This window comes from Oncorhynchus mykiss, chromosome 6 (assembly GCF_013265735.2).
Source record: "Oncorhynchus mykiss isolate Arlee chromosome 6, USDA_OmykA_1.1, whole genome shotgun sequence".
In the NCBI taxonomy this organism is placed as follows: domain Eukaryota; kingdom Metazoa; phylum Chordata; class Actinopteri; order Salmoniformes; family Salmonidae; genus Oncorhynchus; species Oncorhynchus mykiss.
In genome coordinates this window covers 19,968,857-19,995,038 of record NC_048570.1, presented here as the reverse complement: position 1 = coordinate 19,995,038, position 26,182 = coordinate 19,968,857, and the positions used below count along the sequence as shown (strand labels likewise).

At 41.5% G+C, this 26,182-nt stretch overlaps 1 protein-coding gene across 1 annotated transcript in view; it reads right to left on the bottom strand.

Annotated features, from left to right (window-relative positions):
• Nucleotides 1-26,182, bottom strand: part of LOC110525417 (GDNF family receptor alpha-2) — a 65,864-nt gene that overhangs the window by 16,694 nt on the left and 22,988 nt on the right. The window contains exons 3-4 of the mRNA XM_021605496.2: nt 23,276-23,362; nt 14,166-14,529 (exon numbers count right to left, since the gene is read on the bottom strand). Coding sequence (XP_021461171.1) covers nt 14,166-14,529; nt 23,276-23,362 — 451 coding nt within the window. The remainder of the gene's footprint in view (nt 1-14,165; nt 14,530-23,275; nt 23,363-26,182) is intronic.

Genomic DNA, 26,182 nt, shown 5'->3' with positions numbered 1-26,182 from the left:
CTCATTTTAAGTGTATTGCTCATAGATAACTCCCCCATCCTGGCTCTAGCCTTCATTTAGGTCTAGCGACGATAAATCAAACAATTTGACATTGAATGGGCACATGATTGCAGATGTGTCTTTGCTGAGTCATAGAAACAGGGTGATAAACTTGCTCTGTGCCTTTGTGCAAACTCACAGTTAGGAAATTTGACCTAAACTTTATCAATGGCAAAGGTCATTGGTCTTTTGTCAATTCATCAGTGTTAAATGCTGATTGAAATAATAGAAGCTGACAATAGATGGGTTGATGGAAACTGACCCCTCCTGTCTCAGCCTCCAGTATTTATGCTGCAGTAGTTTATGTGTCGGGGGGCTGGGGTCAGTTTGTTATATCTGGAGTACTTCTCCTGTCCTATTCGGTGTCCTGTGTGAATCTAAGTGTGCGTTCTCTAATTCTCTCCTTCTCTCTTTCTTTCTCTCTCTCGGAGGACCTGAGCCTTAGGACCATGCCCCAGGACTATCTGACATGATGACTCCTTGCTGTCCCCAGTCCACCTGGCCGTGCTGCTGCTCCAGTTTCAACTGACCTGAGCCCTAGGACCATGCCCCAGGACTACCTGACATGATGACTCCTTGCTGTCCCCAGTCCACCTGACCGTGCTGCTGCTCCAGTTTCAACTCTTCTGCCTTATTATTATTCGACCATGCTGGTCATTTATGAACATTTAAACATCTTGGCCATGTTCTGTTATAATCTCCACCCGGCACAGCCAGAAGAGGACTGGCCACCCCACATAGCCTAGTTCCTCTCTAGGTTTCTTCCTAGGTTTTGGCCTTTCTATGGAGTTTTTCCTAGCCACCGTGCTTCTACACCTGCATTGCTTGCTGTTTGGGGTTTTAGGCTGGGTTTCTGTACAGCACTTTGAGATATCAGCTGATATCTGTACGAAGGGCTATATAAATACATTTGATTTGATTTGATTTGTTCTCCATTCCATTTTTTCTTTATCTGGTGTACTGCATATGGACTATTCAACCTACAAAAGGATGAAGCATGCACATCTACAATGATGGAAAAGTCCAAAAATAAAGCATTTCAACCATATCATAACTGTCCATTTTCTTCTCAGTAAAATAAGCTTCTTCAAAAATATATGTCATTGTCTCAAAGTCCTGTGTTACAAGCCATTCTTGCATTGCCTTTTAGCTGGTTGCTGTTGTCCCTGGCCTTCTCTATTTAATCAGTGTCAGTGGACAGTTTCACAGCAGCTTCGGGCAATTGTCCTTTGATGGAACATCAAGAGGGCCCATTTATTTGGAAACACAAGGCTATTTGACTACATATTCATTGGGACAAGTTCTCAAGACTAAAAGGACATTTGGGCATGTGGCTTTCAGTCAAAGGCACTGCTGTGTTGCTGCAGTTCACTAAAGTTGCCTGTGCACTATAAGTACTGCTTGCAGAGAAATCAAAGTAATGAGGCTAACCATTTGATTTGACTTTATTTAATTAATCCTTTTTAATTTGGTGCTCTTCAAGTCTGATTAAACATTTATTTTGTGGTGACCAGGAAATCACAGGCAGTTCAACCTTTGTTTTCCTTCTCCCTCTGTTCGTTACTGACATCCTGCAACCCCCATATATTGTGATGTCATGAATGAATGCTAAATTAACTGTCACAAAACGCAGCAACGGCTAAGCTATTTGGTGAGGGTAAGTAGATTACTCAAGGTTATTGGCACTAATAGTCTCCAAACAAGGTAAACAAAACACTTAAACTTGGGTAAACAAATCTATTAATATATGAACTGTCCCTGAAATACAAAAGGGAGTTACACAGAATAATGATTATGAATAATTAAATAATTATCCAACACTTTAACAACATTCCTCAGTTAGGGCCCGATTCCGACCCGAGTTATGAGCACGTAAATGGAATGTAATTCCTTTTATACACTTTTCTCTCTATGCGTATTCTGATCTTGAACTTAAGCATGAGAATATTGTACTATTCACCTGCTATTCGTTTTGGGTGGAGATTGAATAAATGAAGGTGCCACAACTTCCACCGAAGGTGGCTCCTCTCCCTGTTCGGGCGGCACTCGGCGGTCGTCGTCGCCGGCTTACTAGCTGCCACTGTCTGTCTTGTGTTCACCTGTGTCTAGTTTGGCTAATCAGTGGGGTATTTAATCTCGCCCTACCCGCTAGGTTTTGTGCGGGATTGTTTGTGTTACTGTCGTTGGTTTGGGTTGCGTTTTTTTTACTGTTAAGCAGGTTTATTTTCGGGACTGTTTTTCCCTCACGTTAGTTTAGTAGAGGAGTGTTTCTCCTTTGTTTTTTTACTGGACTGCGTTGCTGTTTTCTTGTGGCTCCTTTTGTGGTCCTGTACCTGTTGTGTTCGTGGACCAGTAATAAAACGCCCTTCTTGGAATTCTTGCTCTCCTGCGTCTGACTCCACACCCACCTCTCCTCGGGAGATTCTGACAGCAGGTGTGGCGGATGTGTGTTTACAGATACCCCGTATTCTGACCTTGACTTCATTCCCTAATAATTCCACCACCATGTGTGAGGAAACCATGAATAAGGTCTAGTGAACCTACAGTACCGGTTCCAAGTGGAAAAAGCATCAACTTTCTTTTTTTCTGATAGAAATAACAGCATTCTCCAGGCACTGTAATTTACAACTTATAACAGCTATTGATAAGAGCTCGGTAAATGAGTAATCCGTTTGGATAAAGGTAATTGTAAATACAAATTATACTTGTTTTAGATATATTTTTCCTTATAATCGCTGGAGACAAATGTAAAACCATGTCAACTTTCCCACAGTAAAGTTTATGAAAAGCTGTGCCATTATGCAGAATTTCAATTGTACAGCCTTTTAACTTGCAGGGATGGGCACTCTCGAATGTCTACCTCGACTTTCTCTATTTCATATTTCTATCATGATAAATATTAGCCACTATCATTTTCGACCGTCAGTAGGGCTAATAACCACACATATTCAACTGTCAATTTACTGTTAGTCCCCTTCAGTTGGTATAGCCTACATTTTTATTCCATTGTTTCGTTTACCTTCATTTGCCTTCTTTATAAACGCCGTCACAGCCGTGTGTTTGTTGCTGAGGATCATTAGTAACAGATGATAATATAAAAAAGAGACCGTCTAATTAAATTGTTCTGGAGTGGAGCGCAGACCAAGCCATAAGAGTTTGAACCCGACAAATGGTACAATACTTGGCTGTGTCATCACAGCTCCATGGTTAGTGCAGGCAATAGAGGAGGATATATAATAGTGTACAATAGTTGGCTATGTACATTAATCTTCCAACATTACCATGGGTTAAAGAATTGAATGTTGAAATATTCAGAATTAATCAAACCACCGTTTTCTTTCTTTCATGGATAAAGCTTTCAAACCTGTTTTTTTATGATTCATAAATACTTTTCTAACCCTAAATAATCTACAAAATCAGAGTATTTATTAATCTATCAATTGGTGGTGAAACGGAGACGAATTAGCATATATTGAGATGTATTTCTTTCATTGGGCCCTAATATTCTGAACCTGTTCTCTCGCGGCAGGGTAGCCTAGTGGTTAGAGTGTTAGACTAGTAACTGGAAGGTTGCAAGTTCAAACCCCTGTCGTTCTGCCCCTGAACAGGCAGTTAACCCATTGTTCCTAGGCCTTCATTGAAAATAAGAATTTGTTCTTAACGGACTTGCCTAGTTAAATAAAGGTAAAAAAATATATATATATTCTAGTGAGTCTTGTCAAAATTCCAACTAAAAAGGTACACTGTATTTAAAGGGATGCCTTAAGATAAATGTACTGAAAACCCTACTGAATGAAAACTCCAGGAGAAAATCTGTTGGCCAGCAAGTGGGAGGGTTTTCAGCAGTTGAATTACATGTATTCAGAGCACGCAAGGGAACCACGCCTGCAAAGCACGTTACACACCTGCATAAGGTAAGAGTCGTGCTTAAGAAAGGTGTCATTTCCGAATTCCGAATTTGGCCCTTATAGAAGAGGTACTTTGAGTCAGGCTTAATCACCTTATTCCCCACGTGTACTATTTACATGAAGTTTTGGAAGCATAAATATTATATACAATTTCTACCATGACGATGAGACTGTGGGGGTGGCTTGGCCTGTAATGATTGTAGCTTTCTCTATCCGTTCCCTCAGCGATTACAGTACACTAACTGGGAATACGGTAATCCATGTATTGAAATGATCTGCACAGCTCTCTCCTGCCCTCTCTCCAATTCCTGCTCTTATGTACAGCCAACAAGCAGAGCACGTCCTAGCTTTTGCAGAGATCTGATTAAAGCAGTGTACTGCTGTATATGAGTCATTTGTTTGCCGTGCTTGTGCAAGCCAACATTTACAGTATTACAAGTAGGTGTACTTGATTGCTTTCGTCACTTCTCATTTTAGGTAAGGCAAAGATAGAAATGTGTCCAAGCAATACACAAAGGCCTTTAAAGCTAGTGGAGAACTAAGAAAAATGCTGCCTGTGTCCTGAACAGTCTTCTGAAATGCCATCTGGGCCAATCACTTTCCTGGTTTTGATTCCCCCTCAGTGGAAACCTCTGTTGTCCTATAAAGCAGAGCTGGCCTTTTCAGTTGGATGTTGAGGTGGGGTGGGGGCCTGATGTATTGTAAGCAAAGTCCCGAGATGTACAGTATCTGGGTCAGGCTAACTGTTCAGTGATCGATAATCTCTCAGCTCCCTGCTTTGAAACCTATTGGCCAAATAACTCAATCAAAGAGCACACAGTAAAGCAAGAGGAACAGAGGAAATAAATCAAATATAGAAGTGTTGCATTGATTGTTTGGCCAATCAATAGTGTACATACAAGACTCACTGAGCTCTGCAGGGCCTACTGTTCTGGACCTAGTGTACACAGCGCACATCCAAATATAACTATCGTCACTCAGCAGACACGGCAGAGTAAACACTGTATCCATCAGCAAGGCCGAGGCAACACAGGAGGAATGCTCTGTTTGTGCAGACTGATGAAAAAACATCCGCAATGGAACTAAAGCCAGGTGTGAGAGCAGGAAACAGTCAATGCCTAGTTCTTGTACAAAGCTCTTCAGCTCTACGTAGCTCCCCCAAAGATCCGACTATGCTGGTACTGGATGTCTGTTGGCCTCTGAAGACAGGTTAGACAATTATTGCATCTGAGCTCCTAGAGTGTGTGGCTCTCCTTTTCTTTTTAAAGTGTTCTCCTCCTCTAGCCAGCACCTCACCTACACATGTGTGCATTTCTTTCGCCTCCAGATTAGCCTCTGAAGACATGGCTGGAGATCTATACCGCTGTGGCCAAACCACTGGCCTCTCCTGCCGTAGCTACAGCAGGATTGATTCTCTATCCCCACCCGTCAACTTTCAGATGAAATGGGGCTGCTCATGTATCATGTTTGGAATCAGGCAGCACTCTTGGAAGTCTGTAGTTCAATGATACACTCCTTCCATCCTGTATCCACCCATCCTTGGTATGGGGAGGCAGGAAACAGCCAATGCCTAGTTCTTGTTCACAGTGAAGAGGGCTTGAGATATTCAATGATGTAAAGAGGCTAGGACGAGTGCGATGGCAGGGCTGCTTTACAACTGTCTTTACTTGCAGATTAATGCATATTATCTATTTTTATTAGGAACCCCATTAGCTACTATTTTATTAGCTACTATTTAATTTATTTAATTTATTAGTACTATTTTATTAGGAACCCCATTAGCTACTGCTAAAGCAGCAGCTACTCTTCCTGGGGTCGACACAAAACATAAAACATGACATAATACAGAACATTAATAAACAATAACATCTCAAAGGACAGAAGTGCATACATTTAAAATAATAATACACACATTCAAATGTTTATACCATAAAGTTCCATGCATCATACACTCATAATCATCATCAATGTTAAAGGCAATACTGCAGCCATTTACTTCCCCAATGCTTTATCTAAGCTGGCCCTGATCTCACAGCTTCAGGAAGTCCCACGATAAAATAACAGCAACAATCCCTGTCCTTGGTCCTTGTACCTTCAGCAGTCTGAAGCCAATATTGTCAGCAGATATCAAAGCTGATTTGAAAAATTAGAGTCTAAGATCCTAAACCGAGCACAAACAGGTCATGTGCAAATTAGATGGATCAAAACACAGGCATAGTACAGATGGGTAGGTGGGTAGAGATAGAGGTGACAGATCTGCCACTACCAGAATGCCTTACCGTGTGGCCAATTTGTATGGACACAAGGTTGAAATAAACAATGGGAATATTCAGTAAGACTGACTAATTGAATGAGCATCTTAGTGTCATGCTCTTGCATATCAGACATATTTTTCTTAGTAAGGGCATTGCACCCTTGTCCAGTATCTTATTATGGTCACACTGACCCACTCCTATCTTATTTCCACACATTGCACTATTGACCTCCATAGGGCGTACAACAGGGGAAGATAATAACCTCTAACAGAGTATTTCATACGCGTCACAATAAGGAAGTGCACAGCAGACACATGGGGGGTGAAAAGGTCACCCAGAGCAACTTCACCTGACCATAGATTACACAAAGCTGACGAAAAGCAATTATGAAGACAATCATAAATCGGAGGAGAGACGATGGACCTTCCACACACTAATAACACACTGCATGGATTTACTGTAAGAAAAGGGATTGGGAGTTTTTTTCTATTACGACTGAGCCTGGGAGGCCAGGAACCTCTATTCAAGTAGAATGAATGTAAAGTGACATTTCAAAATTGGACACTGCCAATTGGACACTGACAATAGTTTGAAACAGTAAACTTGAGCTAAACACAGAGGCATCATGCAAACTAACACTAAAGAGTTAAACAGCATGCCAAACTATGAATCTAACACAAATATTCTAGACTTTCAGGTACTCAACAAGAAGGTCTGATTTCATTACTACTAAAACAGGACTCAGGCGGTAAGCATAAATATCCAGTCCATTTCAAAAACTGGAGGCCTCTAACACTTCAATGTTTTGATGCGAAAATCCTGGCAAAATTCATAGCACATAGAATGAAAAAAGGTTTTTACCAGATGTTATTCAAACTGATCAGACAGGTTTTTCACATGGACAATATATTGGAGATAATATACGACAATTACTTGAAACAATTGAACATTATGAAACACCGAAGATACCAGAACTGGACTTCATAGCAAATTTAGAAAAGGCATTTGATAAAGTACAACTGGAATTTATATATAAATGCCTGGATTACTTTAAATTGAGTTGAATCTCTTATACAATGGGTTAAAGTTATGTACAGCAACCCCAGATGTAAAATAGTAAATAATGGTTACTTCTCAGAAAGTATTGAGCTTTTAAGAGGAGTAAAACAAGGCTATCCGTTGTCTGCATATCTATTTATTATGGCCATTGAAATGCTAGCTATTAAAATTACATCCAACAAGAACATTAAGGGGTTAGAAACAAAAGTGTCACCTCCCGGGTGGCACAGTGGTTAAGGGCGCTGTACTGCAGCGCCAGCTGCGCCACCAGAGACTCTGGGTTCGCGCCCAGGCTCTGTCGCGACCGGGAGGTCTGTGGGGCGACGCACAATTGGCCTAGCGTCGTCCGGGTTAGGGAGGGTTTGGCCGGTAGGAAAATCCTTGTCTCATCACGCACCAGTGACTCCTGTGGCGGGCTGGGTGCAGTGCGCGCTAGCCAAGGCTGCATGGTGTTTCCTCCGACACATTGGTGTGGCTGGCTTCCGGGTTGGATGCGCGCTGTGTTAAGAAGCAGTGCGGCTTGTGTATCAGAGGACACATGACTTTCAACTTTTGTCTCTCCCGAGCCTGAGTTGTAGCGATGAGACAAGATAGTAGCTACTAAAACAATTGGTTACCACGAAATTGGGGAGAATAAAGGGTAAAAACAACAATAATTGTGTCAATGTATGCCGATGACTCTAGTTTTTGTGTAGGGATCCGCAATCTGGATCCCTACACAGTCTCATTGAAGATCTTGATCACTATTCTAGCCTAATTACGACAATACATATTGTATTGTTAAAAAAAGTGTTTACATTACCTTGTAGTTTACCAATAAAATGGGCGAAAAAATATAAACTAACTTACCACAATTCATTTCAATAGAAAGTTGGCAAAAATAGATAAGATTCTGCAACCATGGAGAGGTTCTGCAAACATGTCTATTTATGGAAAAATCACATTGATTAATTAATTATTTGGTCTGTTCACAGTTTACTTACTTACTTACTTACTACTGCCTACTCCAGATGACTCTTTAAAAAAAAAAAATATTAGCAAAACATATTTCATTTTAATTGGAATGTAAAACCAGAAAAAATGTGCCTTTTTATATAATGAATATGAGTTTGGGGGGCTAAAACTATTAAATATTAAAGCTTTAAACCTCTCACTAAAATCTTCCCTCATACATAAGTTATACTTGAACCCAAAACCGTTCTCCGGTAGATTATTAAGAAAGGCTCATACTTTGTTCAAAAATTGCATTTTTGCCTTTATACAGATTACAACTGAAATGTTGTTTAAAGGATCGCCCTTTCTTAAACAAGCCATACAAGCTGGTGACAATTTCAGTTTAATCCTCCAGAAAAGATAGAACAAATATTACAATTAATGTTATGGTTAAACTCAAATATACTGATTAATACAAAAACATTCTTTATGGAAAAAGTGTTTAAAAATTGTATTATATTTGTTAATGATATTATGAATAGAAATGGAGGAGTTGTGTCACATATGCAGTTATTGAAAATATACGGGAATATCTGCTCAATCCAACTTGACAACCAACTGATTGCAGCACTACCACAAGCTCCTGATGAGGTGGTGGAGGGTCTCCTGAGGGATCTCCTCCCAGACCTGGACTAAAGCATCCGCCAACTCCTGGACAGTCTGTGGTGCAACGTGGCGTTGGTGGATGGAGCGAGACATGATGTCCCAGATGTGCTCAATTGGATTCAGGTCTGGGGTACGGGCAGGCCAGTCCAAAACATCAATGCCTTCCTCTTGCAGGAACTGCTGACACACTCCAGCCACATGAGGTCTAGCATTGTCTTGCATTAGGAGGAACCCAGGGCCAACCGCACCAACATATGATCTCACAAGGGGTCTGAGGATCTCATCTCGGTACCTAATGGCAGTCAGGCTACCTCTGGCGAGCACATGGAGGGCTGTGCGGCCCCCCAAAGACATGCCACCCCACACCATGACTGACCCACCGCCAAACCGGTCATGCTGGAGGATGTTGCAGGCAGCAGAACGTTCTCCACGGCGTCTCCAGACTGTCGCGTCTGTCACATGTGCTCAGTGTGAACCGGCTTTCATCTGTGAAGAGCACAGGGCGCCAGTGGCTAATTTGCCAATCTTGGTGTTCTCTGGCAAATGCCAAACGTCCTGCACGGTGTTGGGCTGTAAGCACAACCCCCAGCTGTGGACGTCGGGCCCTCATACCACCCTCATGGAGTCTGTTTCTGACCGTTTGAGCAGACACATGCACATTTGTGGCCTGCTGGAGGTCATTTTGCAGGGCTCTGGCAGTGCTCCTACTGCTCCTCCTTGCACAAAGGCGGAGGTAGAGGTCCTGCTGCTGGGTTGATGCCCTCCTACGGCCTCCTCCACGTCTCCTGATGTACTGGCCTGTCTCCTGGTAGCGCCTCCATGCTCTGGACACTACGCTGACAGACACAGCAAACCTTCTTGCCACAGCTCGCATTGATGTGCCATCCTGGATGAGCTGCACTACCTGAGCCACTTGTGTGGGTTGTAGACTCCGTCTCATGCTACCACTAGAGTGAAAGCATCGCCAGCATTCAAAAGTGACCAAAACATCAGCCAGGAAGCATAGGAACTGAGAAGTGGTCTGTAGTCACCACCTGCAGAACCACTCCGTTATTGGGGGTGTCTTGCTAATTGCCTATAATTTCCACCTGTTGTTTATTCCATTTGCATAACAGCATGTGACATGTATTGTCAATCACTGTTGCTTCCTAAGTGGACAGTTTGATTTCACAGAAGTGTGATTGACTTGGAGTTACATTGTGTTGTTTAAGTGTTCCCTTTATTTTTTGAGCAGTGTACATTTAAACTCAGTTTTAAACAATTCCTGACATTTAATCCTAGTAAAAATTCCCTGTCTCAGTTCAGTTAGGATCACCACTTAATTTTATGAATGTGAAATGTCAAAATAATAGTAGAGAGAATGATTTATTTCGGCTTTTATTTCTTTCATCACATTCCCAGTGGGTCAGAAGTTTACATACACTCAATTAGCATTTGGTAGCATTGCCTTTAAACTGTTAACTTGGCTACCCGGAACGTTTGACACTTCCACAAGCTTCCCACAATAAGTTGGTTGAATTTTGGCCCATTCCTCCTGAAAGAGCTGGCCTCCTTGCTCGCACACAAATGTTCAGTTCTGCCCACAAATTTGTGACATCTTCCTTGCTGAGTGGCCTTTCAGAATATGTCGATATAGGACTCGTTTTACTGTGGATATAGATACTTTTGTACCTGTTTCCTCCAGCACTTGAAGACACTTAAAGTTCTTGACATTTTCTGGATTGACGGACCTTCATGTCTTAAAGTAATGATGGGCTGTCGTTTCTCTTTGCTTATTTGAGCTGTTTTTGCCATCATTTGGACTTGGTCTTTTACCAAATAGGGCTATCTTCTGTATACCACCCCTACCCTGTCACAACACAATTCATTGGCTCAAACACGTTAAGAAGGAAAGAAATTCCACTATTTAACTTATAACAAGGCATACCTGTTAATTGAAATGCATTCCAGGTGACTACCTCATGAAAGTGGTTGAAAGAATGCCAAGAGTGTGCAAAGCTGTCATCAAGGCAAAGGGTGGCTTCTTTGAAGAATCTCAAATATAAAATATATTTGGATTTGTTTAACACTTTTTTGGTTACTACATGATTCCATATGTGTAATTTCATAGATGTGGTGTCTTCAATATTATTCTGCAATGTAGAAAATAGTAAAAACAAAGAAAAAACCCTCAATGAGTAGGTGTGTCCAAACTTTTGACTGGTACTGTATTTGGTCAAGGATAGTGTGGTTTCATGAGTTAAGTGCTGTGAAAAAGTATTTGCCCCCTTTCTAATGTTCTCTTCTTTTGCATATTTTTTATACTGAATGTTCAGATCTTCCGATTTTCAACTAAAACCTAATATTAGATAATGGGTACCTGAGTGAAAAAATAACACAATTACATATTTATTTCATTAACAAAATTATACAACACCCAATGTCCATGTGTGAAAAAGCAATTGCCAGATTTTACTGCAATGACTCAAACCAAACACTTCCTGTAGTTGTTGATCAGTGTTTCATGTCGCTGGGGAGGAATTTTGGCCGACTATTCCATGCAGAACAGCTGTAACTCAGCAAAAGGTGTGGATTTTCAAGCATGAACTGCTCGTTGCAAGTCCTGCCACAACATCTCATTTGGGATTAGGTCTTGACTTCCAAAACGTAAAATTAGTACATTTTTTGCCATTTTCATGTAGATTTGATTGTGTGTTTTGGATCATTGTCTTGCTGCATGACCCAGCTTCAGCTCACAGACAGATGGCCTGACATTCTCCTGTAAAATTCTCTGATACAGAGCAGAATTCATGGTTCCTTCTATTAAGGCAAGTCATCCAGGTCCTGAGGCAGCAAAGCAGCCCCAACCCATCACACCACCATGCTTGACTGTTGGTATGAGGTATTATTGTGGAATACAGTTTTTGGTTTTCGCCTGGCATAATGGGACCCATGTCGAAAAAAAATATGTGTTTGTTTTCTTCCAGACCCCCCAAAAAAAGGTATTCTGATGTGATTTAATCATTGACATGGACTCAGAACATCCAATTTCGTTGTTTCTCTATGAACAATTGTACAAACTTCAAACCAAGAAAAATTAAAAACTGAGAACATAATTTGGGAAAAGAAAAACCATAGTGCACTACTTTCTCTTGTACACTAAGGACCCAGGGAAGAGTTGGAGGGGAGAGGAGCTCTGTCAAGTTCTGTCAAGGGTCATGTCAGGATGAGCCTGCAGGAAGGGTACCACATGAGGGAGGAGGATGTCTTCCCTGTAACACACAGCATTGAGATTGCCTGCAATGACAACAAGCCCAGTCCGATGATGCTGTGACACACCGTCCCAGACCATGACGGACCCTCCACCTCCAAATCGATCCCGCTCCAGAGTACAGGCCTCGGTGTAACGCTCATTCCTTCGACGATAAACGCAAATCTGACCATCACCCCTGGTGAGAGAAAACCGCAACTCGTCAGTGAAGAGCACTTTTTGCCAGTCCTGTCTGGTTCAGCGACGGTGGGTTTGTGCCCATAGATGACATTGTTGCCGGTGATGTCTGGTGAAGACGTGCCTTACAACAGGCCTACAAGCCCTCAATCCAGCCTCTCTCTGCCTATTGCGGACAGTCTGAGCACTGATGGAGGGATTGTGTGTTCCTGGTGTAACTCAGGCATTTGTTGTTGCCATCCTGTACCTGTCCCGCAGGTGTGATGTTCGGATGTGCCGATCCTGTGCAGGTGTTGTTACACGTGGTCTGCCACTGTGAGGATGATCAGGTTTCCGTCCTGTCTCCTTGTAGTGCTGTCTTAGGCATCTCACGTACAGACATTGCAATGTATTGCTCTGGCCACATCTGCAGTCCTCATGCCTCCTTGCAGCATGTCTAAGATGCAATAAAACTGTCCTTCTTTAGACTAGTTGAGTATCTGGAGCATCAGTATTTGTAGGTTCGATTACAGGCTCAAAATATCCAGAAACAAATACTTTTCTTCTGAAAATCGTCAGCCTATTCCTGCTCTCAGAAATTAAGGCTCTTCCATGCGAGAAATCGCCAAGAAACTGAAGATCTTGTACACACCGCTGTGTACTACACCCTTCACAGAACAGCGCAAACTGGCTCTAACCAGAATAGAAAGAGGAGTTGGAGGCCCCGGTGCATAACTGAGCAAGAGGACAAGTACATTAGAGTGTCTAGTTTTAGAAACAAATGCCTCACAAGTCCTCAACTGGCAGCTTCATTAAATAGTACCCACAAAACACCAGTCTCAACATCAACTTAAGGCGATGCTGAACACTGAAATCTAAAGTTTAGGATGTCACAGGAGGAGATTGCAGTCCAACATTCTTTATCTGATCTTCTTTTCCTATTTACCATATATAAGGGTATATAAGAGTATGATAAATTCATTTCAGCAATACCTGCATTTGGCCAATAGCTCGCTCACTGAGGCACGTACGCACATATGCATGTAGGGCAGCAGATAGCCTAGTGGTTAGAGCGTTGGGCTTGTCAAACAAAAGGTAACTAGTTCAAATACCTGAATCGACAAAGTGAAAACCCTGACAATGTGCCAGTGAGGAATGCACTTAACCCTAATTTGTTTCAGGGGTGCTGTATTACTATGACTTACAACACATTTCCCTGCACCTATTTGGTGTGTGATAATGAAAACATATGTTTTGATAAGTGGACGCTGCACCCCTCAAACACATTAAATAGATGCCTGAAAAAGACAGATCCTCTGGTGGGTGGGGCATGTGCGCTGCTAGTTTATACTGTTGTGGGGCAGGCCAGTAACCAGAGGGTTGCCCGTTCAAAAAGCTAGGCTGACGGCTGCACCCTTGAACAAGTCACTTAACCCCTAACCTGCTCCAGAGGCGCTGCTCTTCGGCTGCTCCTATGCTTCTTTCAGCTTTGTGTGTCATGTCGTGTCTGGACGATTGGCAATTAAAGAACAAAAATAAACCTTTCAGTTTTTAATGGACAACAAAGTTGTACCAGTATGTTAACATTTGTTGATGTTACACTTTAAGATACAGTGCCTTCAGAAAGTATTCACACCCCTTGACTTTTTTTGTGTTGTTTTGTTACAAGGTGGGATTAAAACTTATTTAATTGTCATTTTTTTTGTAAACGATCTACACAAAATACTCTGTAATGTCAAAGTGGAAGAAAAATTCTAATGTTTGTAAAAAAATATATATGAAAAATAAAACACTAATATATTTTGATTACAAAACTTTCAACCTTCTGAGTCAATACTTTTTTTATATGGAAGTATGGACACACACACACAGACAAATCCCCACTCATAAAACTATTACCTGCAGAGGGGGTCTTGGCGGCAGTTCTTCCTTAGCTCCAGGCAGTAGGGTTTGACTTTGTCCTCGAAGGAGCAGAGGGGCACGATGGTCTGCCTCCTCCGTTCAGCACAGCCCAGGTCCTGGCAGGGGCAGAAGAGCAGCTGGTGGCTGTAGTCGGTGGGCACACGGTCCAGGAACTGCCTCAGGGCCTTGTGGCAGCGCTTACGGTTACACGGTTCCCCTTTGCTGCAAGTGGCAATGTAGGTGGAGCGCTGTTTCTTACAGGTGTTGTTGAGGTTGCAGGCCTTCGCTGCGTCCAGGCACGGGTTACAAGTCTTGCTGGGGTCAGAGCAGGTGTTGGCTTTAGGGGTGACAGTGTGCATCCCTGCAGAGAAGGGGGAAGGGGAGCATTGGAAAAATAATATGCACTTAACTACAATGCCTTGCGAAAGTATTCGGCCCCCTTGAACTTTGCGACCTTTTGCCACATTTCAGGCTTCAAACATAAAGATATAAAACTGTATTTTTTTGTGAAGAATCAACAACAAGTGGGACACAATCATGAAGTGGAACAACATTTATTGGATATTTCAAACTTTTTTAACAAATCAAAAACTGAAAAATTGGGCGTGCAAAATTATTCAGCCCCTTTACTTTCAGTGCAGCAAACTCTCTCCAGAAGTTCAGTGAGGATCTCTGAATGATCCAATGTTGACCTAAATGACTAATGATGATAAATACAATCCACCTGTGTGTAATCAAGTCTCCGTATAAATGCACCTGCACTGTGATAGTCTCAGAGGTCCGTTAAAAGCGCAGAGAGCATCATGAAGAACAAGGAACACACCAGGCAGGTCCGAGATACTGTTGTGAAGAAGTTTAAAGCCGGATTTGGATACAAAAAGATTTCCCAAGCTTTAAACATCCCAAGGAGCACTGTGCAAGCGATAATATTGAAATGGAAGGAGTATCAGACCACTGCAAATCTACCAAGACCTGGCCTTCCCTCTAAACTTTCAGCTCATACAAGGAGAAGACTGATCAGAGATGCAGCCAAGAGGCCCATGATCACTCTGGATGAACTGCAGAGATCTACAGCTGAGGTGGGAGACTCTGTCCATAGGACAACAATCAGTCGTATATTGCACAAATCTGGCCTTTATGGAAGAGTGGCAAGAAGAAAGACATTTCTTAAAGATATACATAAAAAGTGTTGTTTAAAGTTTGCCACAAGCCACCTGGGAGACACACCAAACATGTGGAAGAAGGTGCTCTGGTCAGATGAAACCAAAATTGAACTTTTTGGCAACAATGCAAAACGTTATGTTTGGCGTAAAAGCAACACAGCTGAACACACCATCCCCACTGTCAAACATGGTGGTGGCAGCATCATGGTTTGGGCCTGCTTTTCTTCAGCAGGGACAGGGAAGATGGTTAAAATTGATGGGAAGATGGATGGAGCCAAATACAGGACCATTCTGGAAGAAAACCTGATGGAGTCTGCAAAAGACCTGAGACTGGGACGGAGATTTGTCTTCCAACAAGACAATGATCCAAAACATAAAGCAAAATCTACAATGGAATGGTTCAAAAATAAACATATCCAGGTGTTAGAATGGCCAAGTCAAAGTCCAGACCTGAATCCAATCGAGAATCTGTGGAAAGAACTGAAAACTGCTGTTTACAAATGCTCTCCATCCAACCTCACTGAGCTCGAGCTGTTTTGCAAGGAGGAATGGGAAAAAATGTCAGTCTCTCGATGTGCAAAACTGATAGAGGCATACCCCAAGCGACTTACAGCTGTAATCGCAGCAAAAGGTGGCGCTACAAAGTATTAACTTAAGGGGGCTGAATAATTTTGCACGCCCAATTTTTCAGTTTTTGATTTGTTAAAAAAAGTTTGAAATATCCAATAAATGTCGTTCCACTTCATGATTGTGTCCCACTTGTTGTTGATTCTTCACAAAAAAATACAGTTTTATATCTTTATGTTTGAAGCCTGAAATGTGGCAAAGGGACGCAAAGTTCAAGGGGGCCGAATACTTTCGCAAGGCACTGTATCTATTGCAAAGCTGTGTTGTTATTACGAGTCTGACCTATAGCATTTCTTAACTGGCTCGTGACAAAATTATTTGGACACCATCATGATATCACATAACACAAGTTAAATTGATGTGCTCCGACTACTTATGACCATTTATGTTGTCAAGTTTGTGAGTGCTGAAAGTGGGCTTCATGATGATGGTCTTAGTGCTCTCCCTATGCTAGGGGTTATTCAATATCATATATTTTTTCCAAGCCAACGCCAAGCCATCTGAGACTTGGATAGCTCACCTATATCCATTCTTACTGAATAATTGATTTGGAGAGGCCTTGAGTGAAATGTGAATGAATAAAGTTGATTCTGCTCATGTGATTGCTTCATGTCTCCCTGGATTCTTCCCACCACTAAGAAAGAACATGATGTACCACTGTAACTAAACACCATGACACAGACCTTGATACTGTTTACAACATGTGAATTAGATGTCTTGTTGCTTATTGACATGTGTAATTGGTTTGTGAGTATGGAATATTAAACCCAGGAGCTCAAGGACATGGGAAAGGCTCACTGTGCTGCAGTATTGTGGCCTATTGGACAGTTTAAGTGGCAGATGAACCATTTCCTTTACTTACTGTGATCACACCATGTCATCTAGATATTGTAGAAAACAGAAGTCAATAAATGTGCATAGTCTGAGAGCAGTTTGGACTGGTGGTGGTGGTACATGCCCATCTGCTTTTGAGATATCACTAATAAAAGAGTATCACACTCACTCACATTCCGCTTCCCTTGTACTTAGACTGTATCAGAGAACATAACCTCCCTCTTCCTGTAGATTATGGTATTTCAGAGGGTGCGCTGGCTTGGTGACATCCAGGGAGATTCATCTCTTATTCAACAGAACCAATCTCACTCTGTGTCTATCACGCAGCAATGAGGAAAAACCTTTCCGATGGACTGCATGAGCAGCTGTACTGTCTGTAAGTGGTGAATCACAGATGATCAATCCTAGAAATGCCATGCACAGAATCGACATCACACAAACACGGAGCATTTATATCCAGGATTAACCACATGTTTTACCCAAAAGGCTCAGGTTTTTCTGTTTCCATCTAAGCAGGCTGGCACCCGTGTCTCACTGGACCTGCTCTCACCTGGGGCCAACGCCAGGCCACTGGTACATTCCAGCTTGCATTTACATAACAATGACTAACTTTAACACCTTCTCACAAAGCAACCATTTTGATTATGCAGAGGTTGTTGTCACCCCTAGCTATGGAAACACAATTTCATTAGTATAACTTATAACATCAAATCAAATTGTATTAGTCACATGCGCAGAATACAACAGGTGCAGTAGACCTTACAGTGAAATGCTTACTTACGAGACCCTATCCAACAATGCAGTTTCAAAAAAATACAGATAAGAATAAGAGATAAAAGAAACAATTAAAGAGCAGCAGTGAAATAACAATGAGACTATATACATGGGGGTACCGATACAGAGTCAATGTGAAGGGGGCACCGGTTATTGGAAGTAGTATGTACATGTAGGTAGAGTTATTAAAGTGACTATGCATAGATGACAACAGGGGTGAGTGGGGGGGGGGGGGGGGGGGGGGGGGGGGGGTTCACTACAAATAGTCAGGGTAGCCATTTGACTAGATTTTCAGCAGTCTTATGGCTTGGCGGTAGAAGCTGTTTAGAAGCCTCTTGGACCTAGACTTGGCACTCTGGTACCGCTTGCCGTGTGGTACTAGAGAGAACAGTCTATGACTTGGGTGGCTGGAGTCTTTGACAATTTTTAGAGCCTTCCTCTGACACCGCCTGGTATAGAGGTCCTGGATGGCAGGATGCTTGGCCCCGGTGATGTACTGGGCCATTCGCACTACCCTCTGTAGTGACTTGCGGTCGGAGGTCGAGCAGTTGCCATACCAGGCAGTGATGCAACCAGTCAGCTCTCGATGTGTATAGAGTGTATACACTAGTGGAACAGGTGTTACAGTCAAAAGAGCAACAGAACCCCAAAAAAGCAAATTCTCTTTTTCAACCACATGGACACAACTTCCTGTCGATAGGGGGAAAATGAAAAGGGGGATTCCATTTAGTAAAGATTGGAAAACATTTTTGCTTTGTTAGCTTCGTCTTTATCCCTCATTCACCAAGGCTGCCCCCAGGAGGAGAACATGCTAGGTCAAGGGCTGTGGGATGATCTGTGATGATCTTTATGTACGCCCATGAATCAACATCATACACATCAGCTACCACAGCAAGAGAAATCACTGCAACACTTAACAAAGAGCTACTGTCAGTTTTAGAATGGATTATTAGTAGTAAGTGATAAATAACAAACTAAAAGCATTGTATTTGGGACAAATCATTAGTTAAACCCTAAACCTCATCTAAATCTAGTAAAGTATAATGTTCCGATTGAGCAAGTTGAGGAGAATAAACTGCTTGGTGTGTAACTCTCAATTGTAAGCTAACATTGTCAAAACATATTGATTCAACAGTTGCTAAAATATGGAGAGGTCTGTCCAAGATAATGTGCTGCTCTGCTTTCTTGACATCACAATCAACCAAACAAGTCCCATAGGCTGGACTACTGCCCACTTATATGGTCAAGTGCTGCAACAAAGGACATAGGCAAATTACAGTTGGCCCAGAACAGAGCACGGGGGGCTAATATCAACAACATGCATATCAATTTCTTCTGGCTCAAACTAGAGTAGAGATTGGCTGCATCATTGCAGGTCTTTGTAAGAGGTATTGACGTACCGAACTGTCTGTTCAATCGCAGCTCAGACACACATACATAACCCACAAGACTTGCCACCAGAGGTCTCTTCACAGTCCCCAAGTCCAGAACAGAGGCTAGGAAGCACACTGTAATATAGAGCCATGACTATATGTAACTGTCTTCCACCTCAGGTAATTCAAGCTAGCAGTAAAATCGGAATTTAAAAAAACAGATAAAACAACACCTCACAGCACAATGCGGACTGTGAGAGACGCACACTAACACACATACTCTAAAACACCCACTCTACACGCACCCACACATTATTCTTAGTAATGTAATGTAGTATTGAAATGTAAGAATGGAGCAATGTACATTTGTATAATGCACAATGGTTTGTATAATGTTTTATCTCTGTTTGGACCCCAGGAAGAGTAGCTGCTACCTTGGCAACAGCTAATAGGGATCCTAATAAAATACTAATACTAAATACTAGATTGGACTCCAAAGAAATGCTGATATTAGCAGCAGGGAATGAGGCCAAACTGGGCCAAACCTGGCCAAAGCGGTCCAGAACCAGGCCAGTCCAGCTGGAGGGGTGTTTTGGGGGTGCTGTCCAAAGGCGCTACACATAACAGTGATGGATTGCAGCACCTAAATCTCCTCTGGCCATCTGCAGCCTGTAATGTGGGGCACAGGGGTTCCAGGATAAAAACTAAATAAGAGAAGGAAGAGGCACAAATATTTATTTATTTATCTGACCAAGCAGTGAGGTTTTACTTTTTCTGATTGGGGAGAAGAGATTGAATTGGGTACTCAAAGCAGAGAGATATCCTGACACAAAGGTCCTCTACATATAATCAGAGAGAGTAGCTGGATGGAAGATATATTGTTACAGAAAAATAAAAAATGTCTAGTGCATTATGAAAGGTTTTGCCTATACACCTTTCAGTAATGCAAGAAGGGTGATTCTGATATCTCTTTCGGTGTAGTCCCATTGCTGCACACAGCAGATACAGCCAGTCTTGGGAAACCTCTTGGAATGGCCTCACCATCACAATACCCAGAGCCTTCTGCTGTATTAAGTCCAGTATTAAGTCCAGTTCATCGAAGATATTCACTGTGGGACAACAACTGTTTATCTGCATGTTGCTGCATTGAAATAAACCTTTGTTGGTGGTGACTGTTACAATGTGGCTCGGTTGATGCATCTTTGCATGCAAGTCAGAGGCATGTTTATCATGCAGTGCAGGCTATGTAGCAACATGTGTGACTTTAATTGGTTTTTGGCAAGCACAAAAATATACACTGAATTTCTTTTATGATATCCCCGCTCTTTGACTGGGCTATAAACAGGGTTATAATAGGGCGTTCGTCCACAGTGCTCATAAATTAAAACTATGTGATGGCCATCTCCTGAAAAGCACAGTGCAGTAAGTACAGCCCAGTCAAGGGATCTGGATTTACACATTTTCCAGAGTAAGGGATCTTCCTTCCACAGTAATTGCTCTCTCTCTCCATTATTTGAAACCTGCATTTCATATATCATCCTGGACTCCGGGGAGCAGGAGTTCAGTACAGGTTAGAGTGGGGCTCTTGGCTTCAGGTATGCTCACTGTAATTAGGATGGGTGCCAAAGTTTGGATTTAATATAGCCCTTGGTGAGTGTGCAGGGGCTTGCTAGAAAGTCTTTAGTCCATACCCCTGGGAGCATGTCAAGCATTTCCATGTCAAAGGATTCATCCGTGTTTTAGCTCAGGCTTGTGTCACAGCAAGGTTTCCAGTGGCCAGGGATTGCCTTGACTACACACTACTACATTTGCCTACAGAAAGCCTGACTGCCCATGTTTGGGATCTGCTATGGTATCAGTAGGAAAGCTGTTTTATAAGATGTATTATGTGCTCTAAGAAGATAATGGCTGCTTTACCAGTTCAGAAATGTTTCCCAAATTTGACAATCATTCATATCAAACCTGAGACAAATATCATTGCAGCAGAAATATGCAAGTTAGTCGATTCACGTATTCCCCAAACATTAGTGTAGAATGTCTAATTGTACCAACAAAACCGACTAATGAGGGTTGCCAGGCCTTTGTTTGGAGGATTATTCAGTATTCTATTTAATACCACCTTCTTAGAATAAAGCTGACTGCACAAACAACTAATACGTTACCCTTAGACCCCCAACACTCATTAAGTGTCCATGGAGAAAACAAAGAGGCAACTGTGAGCTAATTGTAAATGTAAACGGATTATAACTACACATAGTACAGCAGCGGAACAACGACAGTACTCTAGCACACATCAGGGCAACATTGTCTTTGACAATGAAACAGTCATTGTTATGAGGGTAAAGTGAGGACGTCTAGCATTGGGCTGCATGCTGATCCTTTTTCCCCAGCTGTAGAAATAGGTTTCTGAACTGAATTAGTTGATGGGCATGTGGAACAGAGAGGTGAGAGGATTATTAGGCCGAGTAAGAAGGTCTAACTAAGGGGAGTCAAACTCAACTTCTGGAGGGCCGGTGTGGGCTGCTTTTTTTTTAATCCTGGAATCTGCACAGAAAAGTGAATTAACTCAAAATTGGGTCACAAGGACAGAGTAATTTGTGTACAATAAAATAGAAATTACATTCAATTATATACTTGTATGCTATGGGATATTTCATAATATGACAATCATTTTCATCTGGGCTTTGATTAGGGGCCAACCGGTTGAGGTGGAAAAATGATACGAGTGCTATCCAATATCCATCACAATGCCCAAGAGTAAGACTATGTTCTTGTACAACTTGAAGTAAGAAAATGGTGGACTTGTGAGAGTTGACTTGGTAAAGCAGACTGGCATTCTCCTCTCTGTCAGTCGCTTTGTTGCTTTGCCCTGTGTTCATTTGGAGATACAGTGGAGTGGTTTTTTTTCTCATCAATGTTTTCCCCCCTTATCTCTCTCACTATAAACTCTTGAAGTTGTAGAGATTATTTTTCAATTTTCTAACCTTCCTCCTGGAGAGTGTTTTTCACCATCCTCATCAACACAGCAAGATATCACATTCCCTGAGCTTCGGTTCAGTTTACCGTTTTATACGTGATTAAGCACACTTTTGTGCAGTTGAAATCAAAGGGAAAAGTATTTCAGAGAACAACTGTGTAATTACTTATATGTTTGCCAATGGGCTTTTACCACTACCACAATCAATGATTTTGTCCTCAAATGATAAATAATAAGTAACCTAGGGCTAGAGGCTAAATGGATTTAGGAGAGCAAATCAGATTTTTCACCTTTGAAAGAGTGTAGGAAACATTTGTAACAAAAATTGACATATTAATGAGTCTCAGACACATTTTAACATGTTTCAAATGAGCTGAAAAATAACCAAGACGTAAGCTACCTGAGCTCCAACAATTTTAGTACTATAGAGTAAAGAAAAGCAGATGGCCTTCTTAACAATCTAAAACGCCAAGGTATTCAAAGCAACTTCCAATTTATATTTTGTCTGGTGCTCTCCTTTTTTGATATATCAAACCAGTATATTTTCAAACAACCATGTCATTTGCTGACTTCAAGCTAAAGGGATTATGCAAAAAGCATGTCTTTCTTGTACCTCCAAGATATGAAACAAAGCATGAGGCATCGGCCAGGAAAAGCAAATGTGGCATCTCTGCTGTATACTGCTTTTGGCAAATGAGGCTGGATCATCCTCTGGCAATTTCTGTAGGAACTGGATGAAAGAAAATGATTGGATTTTCAAGTGACTATATCCTATATCTCCTATAGCTGTGGCAATGGCCCTGCGATCCTCCAATCTAACCTTCATTTTTTTTTTGCTATGTCTTATAATAAGATCTGCATTGATTAGTAATGCCCTCTCAGTAACAACCAGTTAATTAAATGTGAGCAATAGTTCCCATGCTGAATAATTGCTTTGTAATTAGTAAACCAAATAGGAAATCAAACTGAAAGGAAAATCTATAGATGGGAATATGGAGGCAAATACATGGGTTTATGTAAGCAAGACCCCCCCTTGGAGAACCAAGGAATATAAAGAGGATAAAAGCCTTAAAGAGGCTGAATGGAACTTTTGGCTTTGGGGCTGTTGAGACAGAAAGGAGTCGCCCAAATGGACAAAAAATGTTATCCATAAAATACCTAATTGGAGAGAAACGGGCAAACCGCTTCCCTCAGCCATGAGCAATTTTTTTTTCTTCATGAAATAAGAAATCCTTCCTGTTCTATCTTTTATCTTTAAGAGTATTAGTGTTGTAATTATACTTATTACATGTCATTGTATTTTTATAGTCTTTTCATATGGCATAGTCATTTAGTTTTACATAAAATGGTCGCTCTTACCTGAGATAATGGAAGCGAGACGGAATGCATCAGGGTGGCGAACAGGCATCACAGGTTCATAAGGGGATGTTTCATAAAACTCTCGACCTGGGAAAACAGTCAAGTTCAAGTTTAATTTGTCACATGCATAACTACAGTGAAGTGCTTAACTTGCAAGCCCTATCCAACAGTGGAGTATTCAATATAAAATATTATAACTAATAAAAATAAGAAATGAAAAAAGGAGAAATAAGAGAGGAAGCCAGCCACTGCTCATGACCTGGCTTATACCATCCCTACGGTGAAGCATGGTGGTGGCAGCATCATGCTGTGGGGATGTTTTTCAGCAGCAGGGACTGGGAGACTAGTCAGGATCAGGGAAAGATGAACAGAATGCATTCGGAAATTATTGAGACCCCTTCACTTTTCTACAATTTGTTACGTTACAGCCTTATTCTAAAATGTAAGAAAAAAATCCTCATCAATCAACACACAAACCCCCCTAACGATGAAGCAAAAAATTATTTTTAGAAATGTTTGCAAATTTATTAAAGATAAAAAACAGATAAACCTAATTTACATAAGTATTCAGACCCTTTGGTATGAGACTCGAAATTGAGCTCAGGTGAATCCTGTTTCTATTGACCATCCTTGAGATGTTTCTACAACTTGATTGGAGTCCACCTGTGGTAAATGTAATTGATTGGACATGATTTGGAAACCTGTCTATATAAGGTCCCAAAGTTGACAGTGCATGTCAGAGCAAAAACCATGAGGTCAAAGGAATTGTCCTTAGAGCTCAGAGACAGGTTTGTGTCGAGGCACAGATCTGGGGAAGGATACCAAAATATTTCTGCAGCATTGAAGGTCCCCAAGAATACAGTGGCCTCCATCATTCTTAAATGGAAGAAGCTTGGAATCACTAACACTCTTCCTAAAGCTGGTAGCCCGGCCAAACTTAGTAATCAGGGGAGAAGGACCTTGGCCGATGGTTTCTCTGACAGAGCTCTAGAGTTCCTCGACCCTAAGCACACAGCAAAGACAATGCATAAATGGCTTCAGGACAAGTCTCTGAATGTCCTTGAGTGGCCCAGCCAAAGCCCGGACTTGAACCCGATCGAACATCTCTGGAGAGACCTGAAAATAGCTGTGCAGCGACGTTCCCTATCCAACCTTTCAGAGCTTGAGAGGATCTGCAGAGAAGAATGGGAGAAACTCCCCAAATACAGGTGTGCCAACCTTGTAGCGTTATACCCAAGAAGACTTGAGGCTGTAATCGCTGCCAAAGGTGCTTAAACAAAGTACTGAGTAAAGGATCTGAACACTTATGTAAATGTGACATACACATTTTTTTGCAAACATTTCTAAAAACCTGTTTTTGCTTTGTCATCATGGGGTATTGTGTGTAGATTGATGAGGTAAAAAAACAATTGAATCAATTTTAGAATAAGGCTGTAACATAAAATGTGGAAAAAGTCAAGGGGTCTGAATACTTTCCGAATTCACTGTATAGGGTCAGTGCCAGTACCAAATGTACAATGTGCAGGGATACTGGAGTATTTGAGGTAGATATGTTCATGTAGGCAGGGATTAGGAGAAAGTGACTAGAAGCCGGATATATTTTTTTCATAAAATAATAATAAACAGTATGATGAAAAAGTTTTTGATAACACTGAAAATGAAAGTATGCTCACACCCACATAATATAGTGGCACATGAATTACAGGGTATGTGTAGAGGTGCATTAAATAAAGGAATATGCAGACACAGTATGATCTCAAAATATATAAAAAGTTGTTGACCTTCACATGTTTCTAAGGCAAGGAGTCATGGTTTTAGAATCATTGCACAGGATAATACCAGTTTTTTTGTGCTATAGCAATGAGCAATTATCTACTGTATAGTGTACCTAAAATGTTAATAACAGAAACCAGTGAAGGTTGAATTCTACAGATGTTGTCAACTTGAGTTTTTGGCTCTTAATTGGTCTGTCTGACCAATAACACATTTTACACCCTGAAGATTTCAATAGTGTGAACAGTTGGCCAATTTTGTGATATGCAAAGCAGATCGTTCACCACGGTCAGATAATTTCCTTTTGGAAAGAACATTTGGCCATGGTGTTCTGTGGTTTGGGTCAGGCAGCCTCCAACGCTGAACTGCCAGGGCTATGTTTGTAAAAAATGTCAAATTAGCACTCAACTGACTGCACTACTCCCCTGTGACTCTCTCTCAGAAGCCCCTAATCCTGCGTTTAAAATTCACAGCCATTCGGTGTGATTCAGACAAACCCTCCAGTGTGTAATAGCTTTTGCATTTTGATCTTAACAGAAACACAGCAAGGCTGTTGTGGGACAGACAGGGAGCCCACCGCAGCAAATGAGAAAATCAAAAATCTGTGGGGAGATGTGAAGCTCAGTGGATAACCCTCCAATCAATAGATATCACAATTTTGTTTATCACACCGCTCCGTGCTGATGCTACTTCAATGGAAGGTAGTGTGTGCTTCACTTATGTATGCATGCACTACTGTAAGTTGCTCTGGATAAGAGTGTCTGCGAAATGACTGATGTAATTGTATAATGTGTTGATCATGTTATACACTACGGTGCATATTTCATTATCAGGCTGCGGATCAGGCGGAATAAAAAACATAGCCTTGAAAATGTCACTTACATTTTTATTTTACCTTTATTTAGGCAAGTCAGTTAAGAACAAATTCTTATTTTCAATGACGGCCTAGGAACAGTGGGATAACTGCCTGCTCAGGGGCAGAACGACAGATTTGTACATTGTCAGCTCGGGGGTTTGAATTTGCAACCTTCCGGTAACTAGTCAAACACTCTAACCACTAAGCTACCCTGCCGCCCCAATTAATAACACAGTCTTATGTGGGTTCACAGTACGTTTGTTGAAAGCAAAACCGAG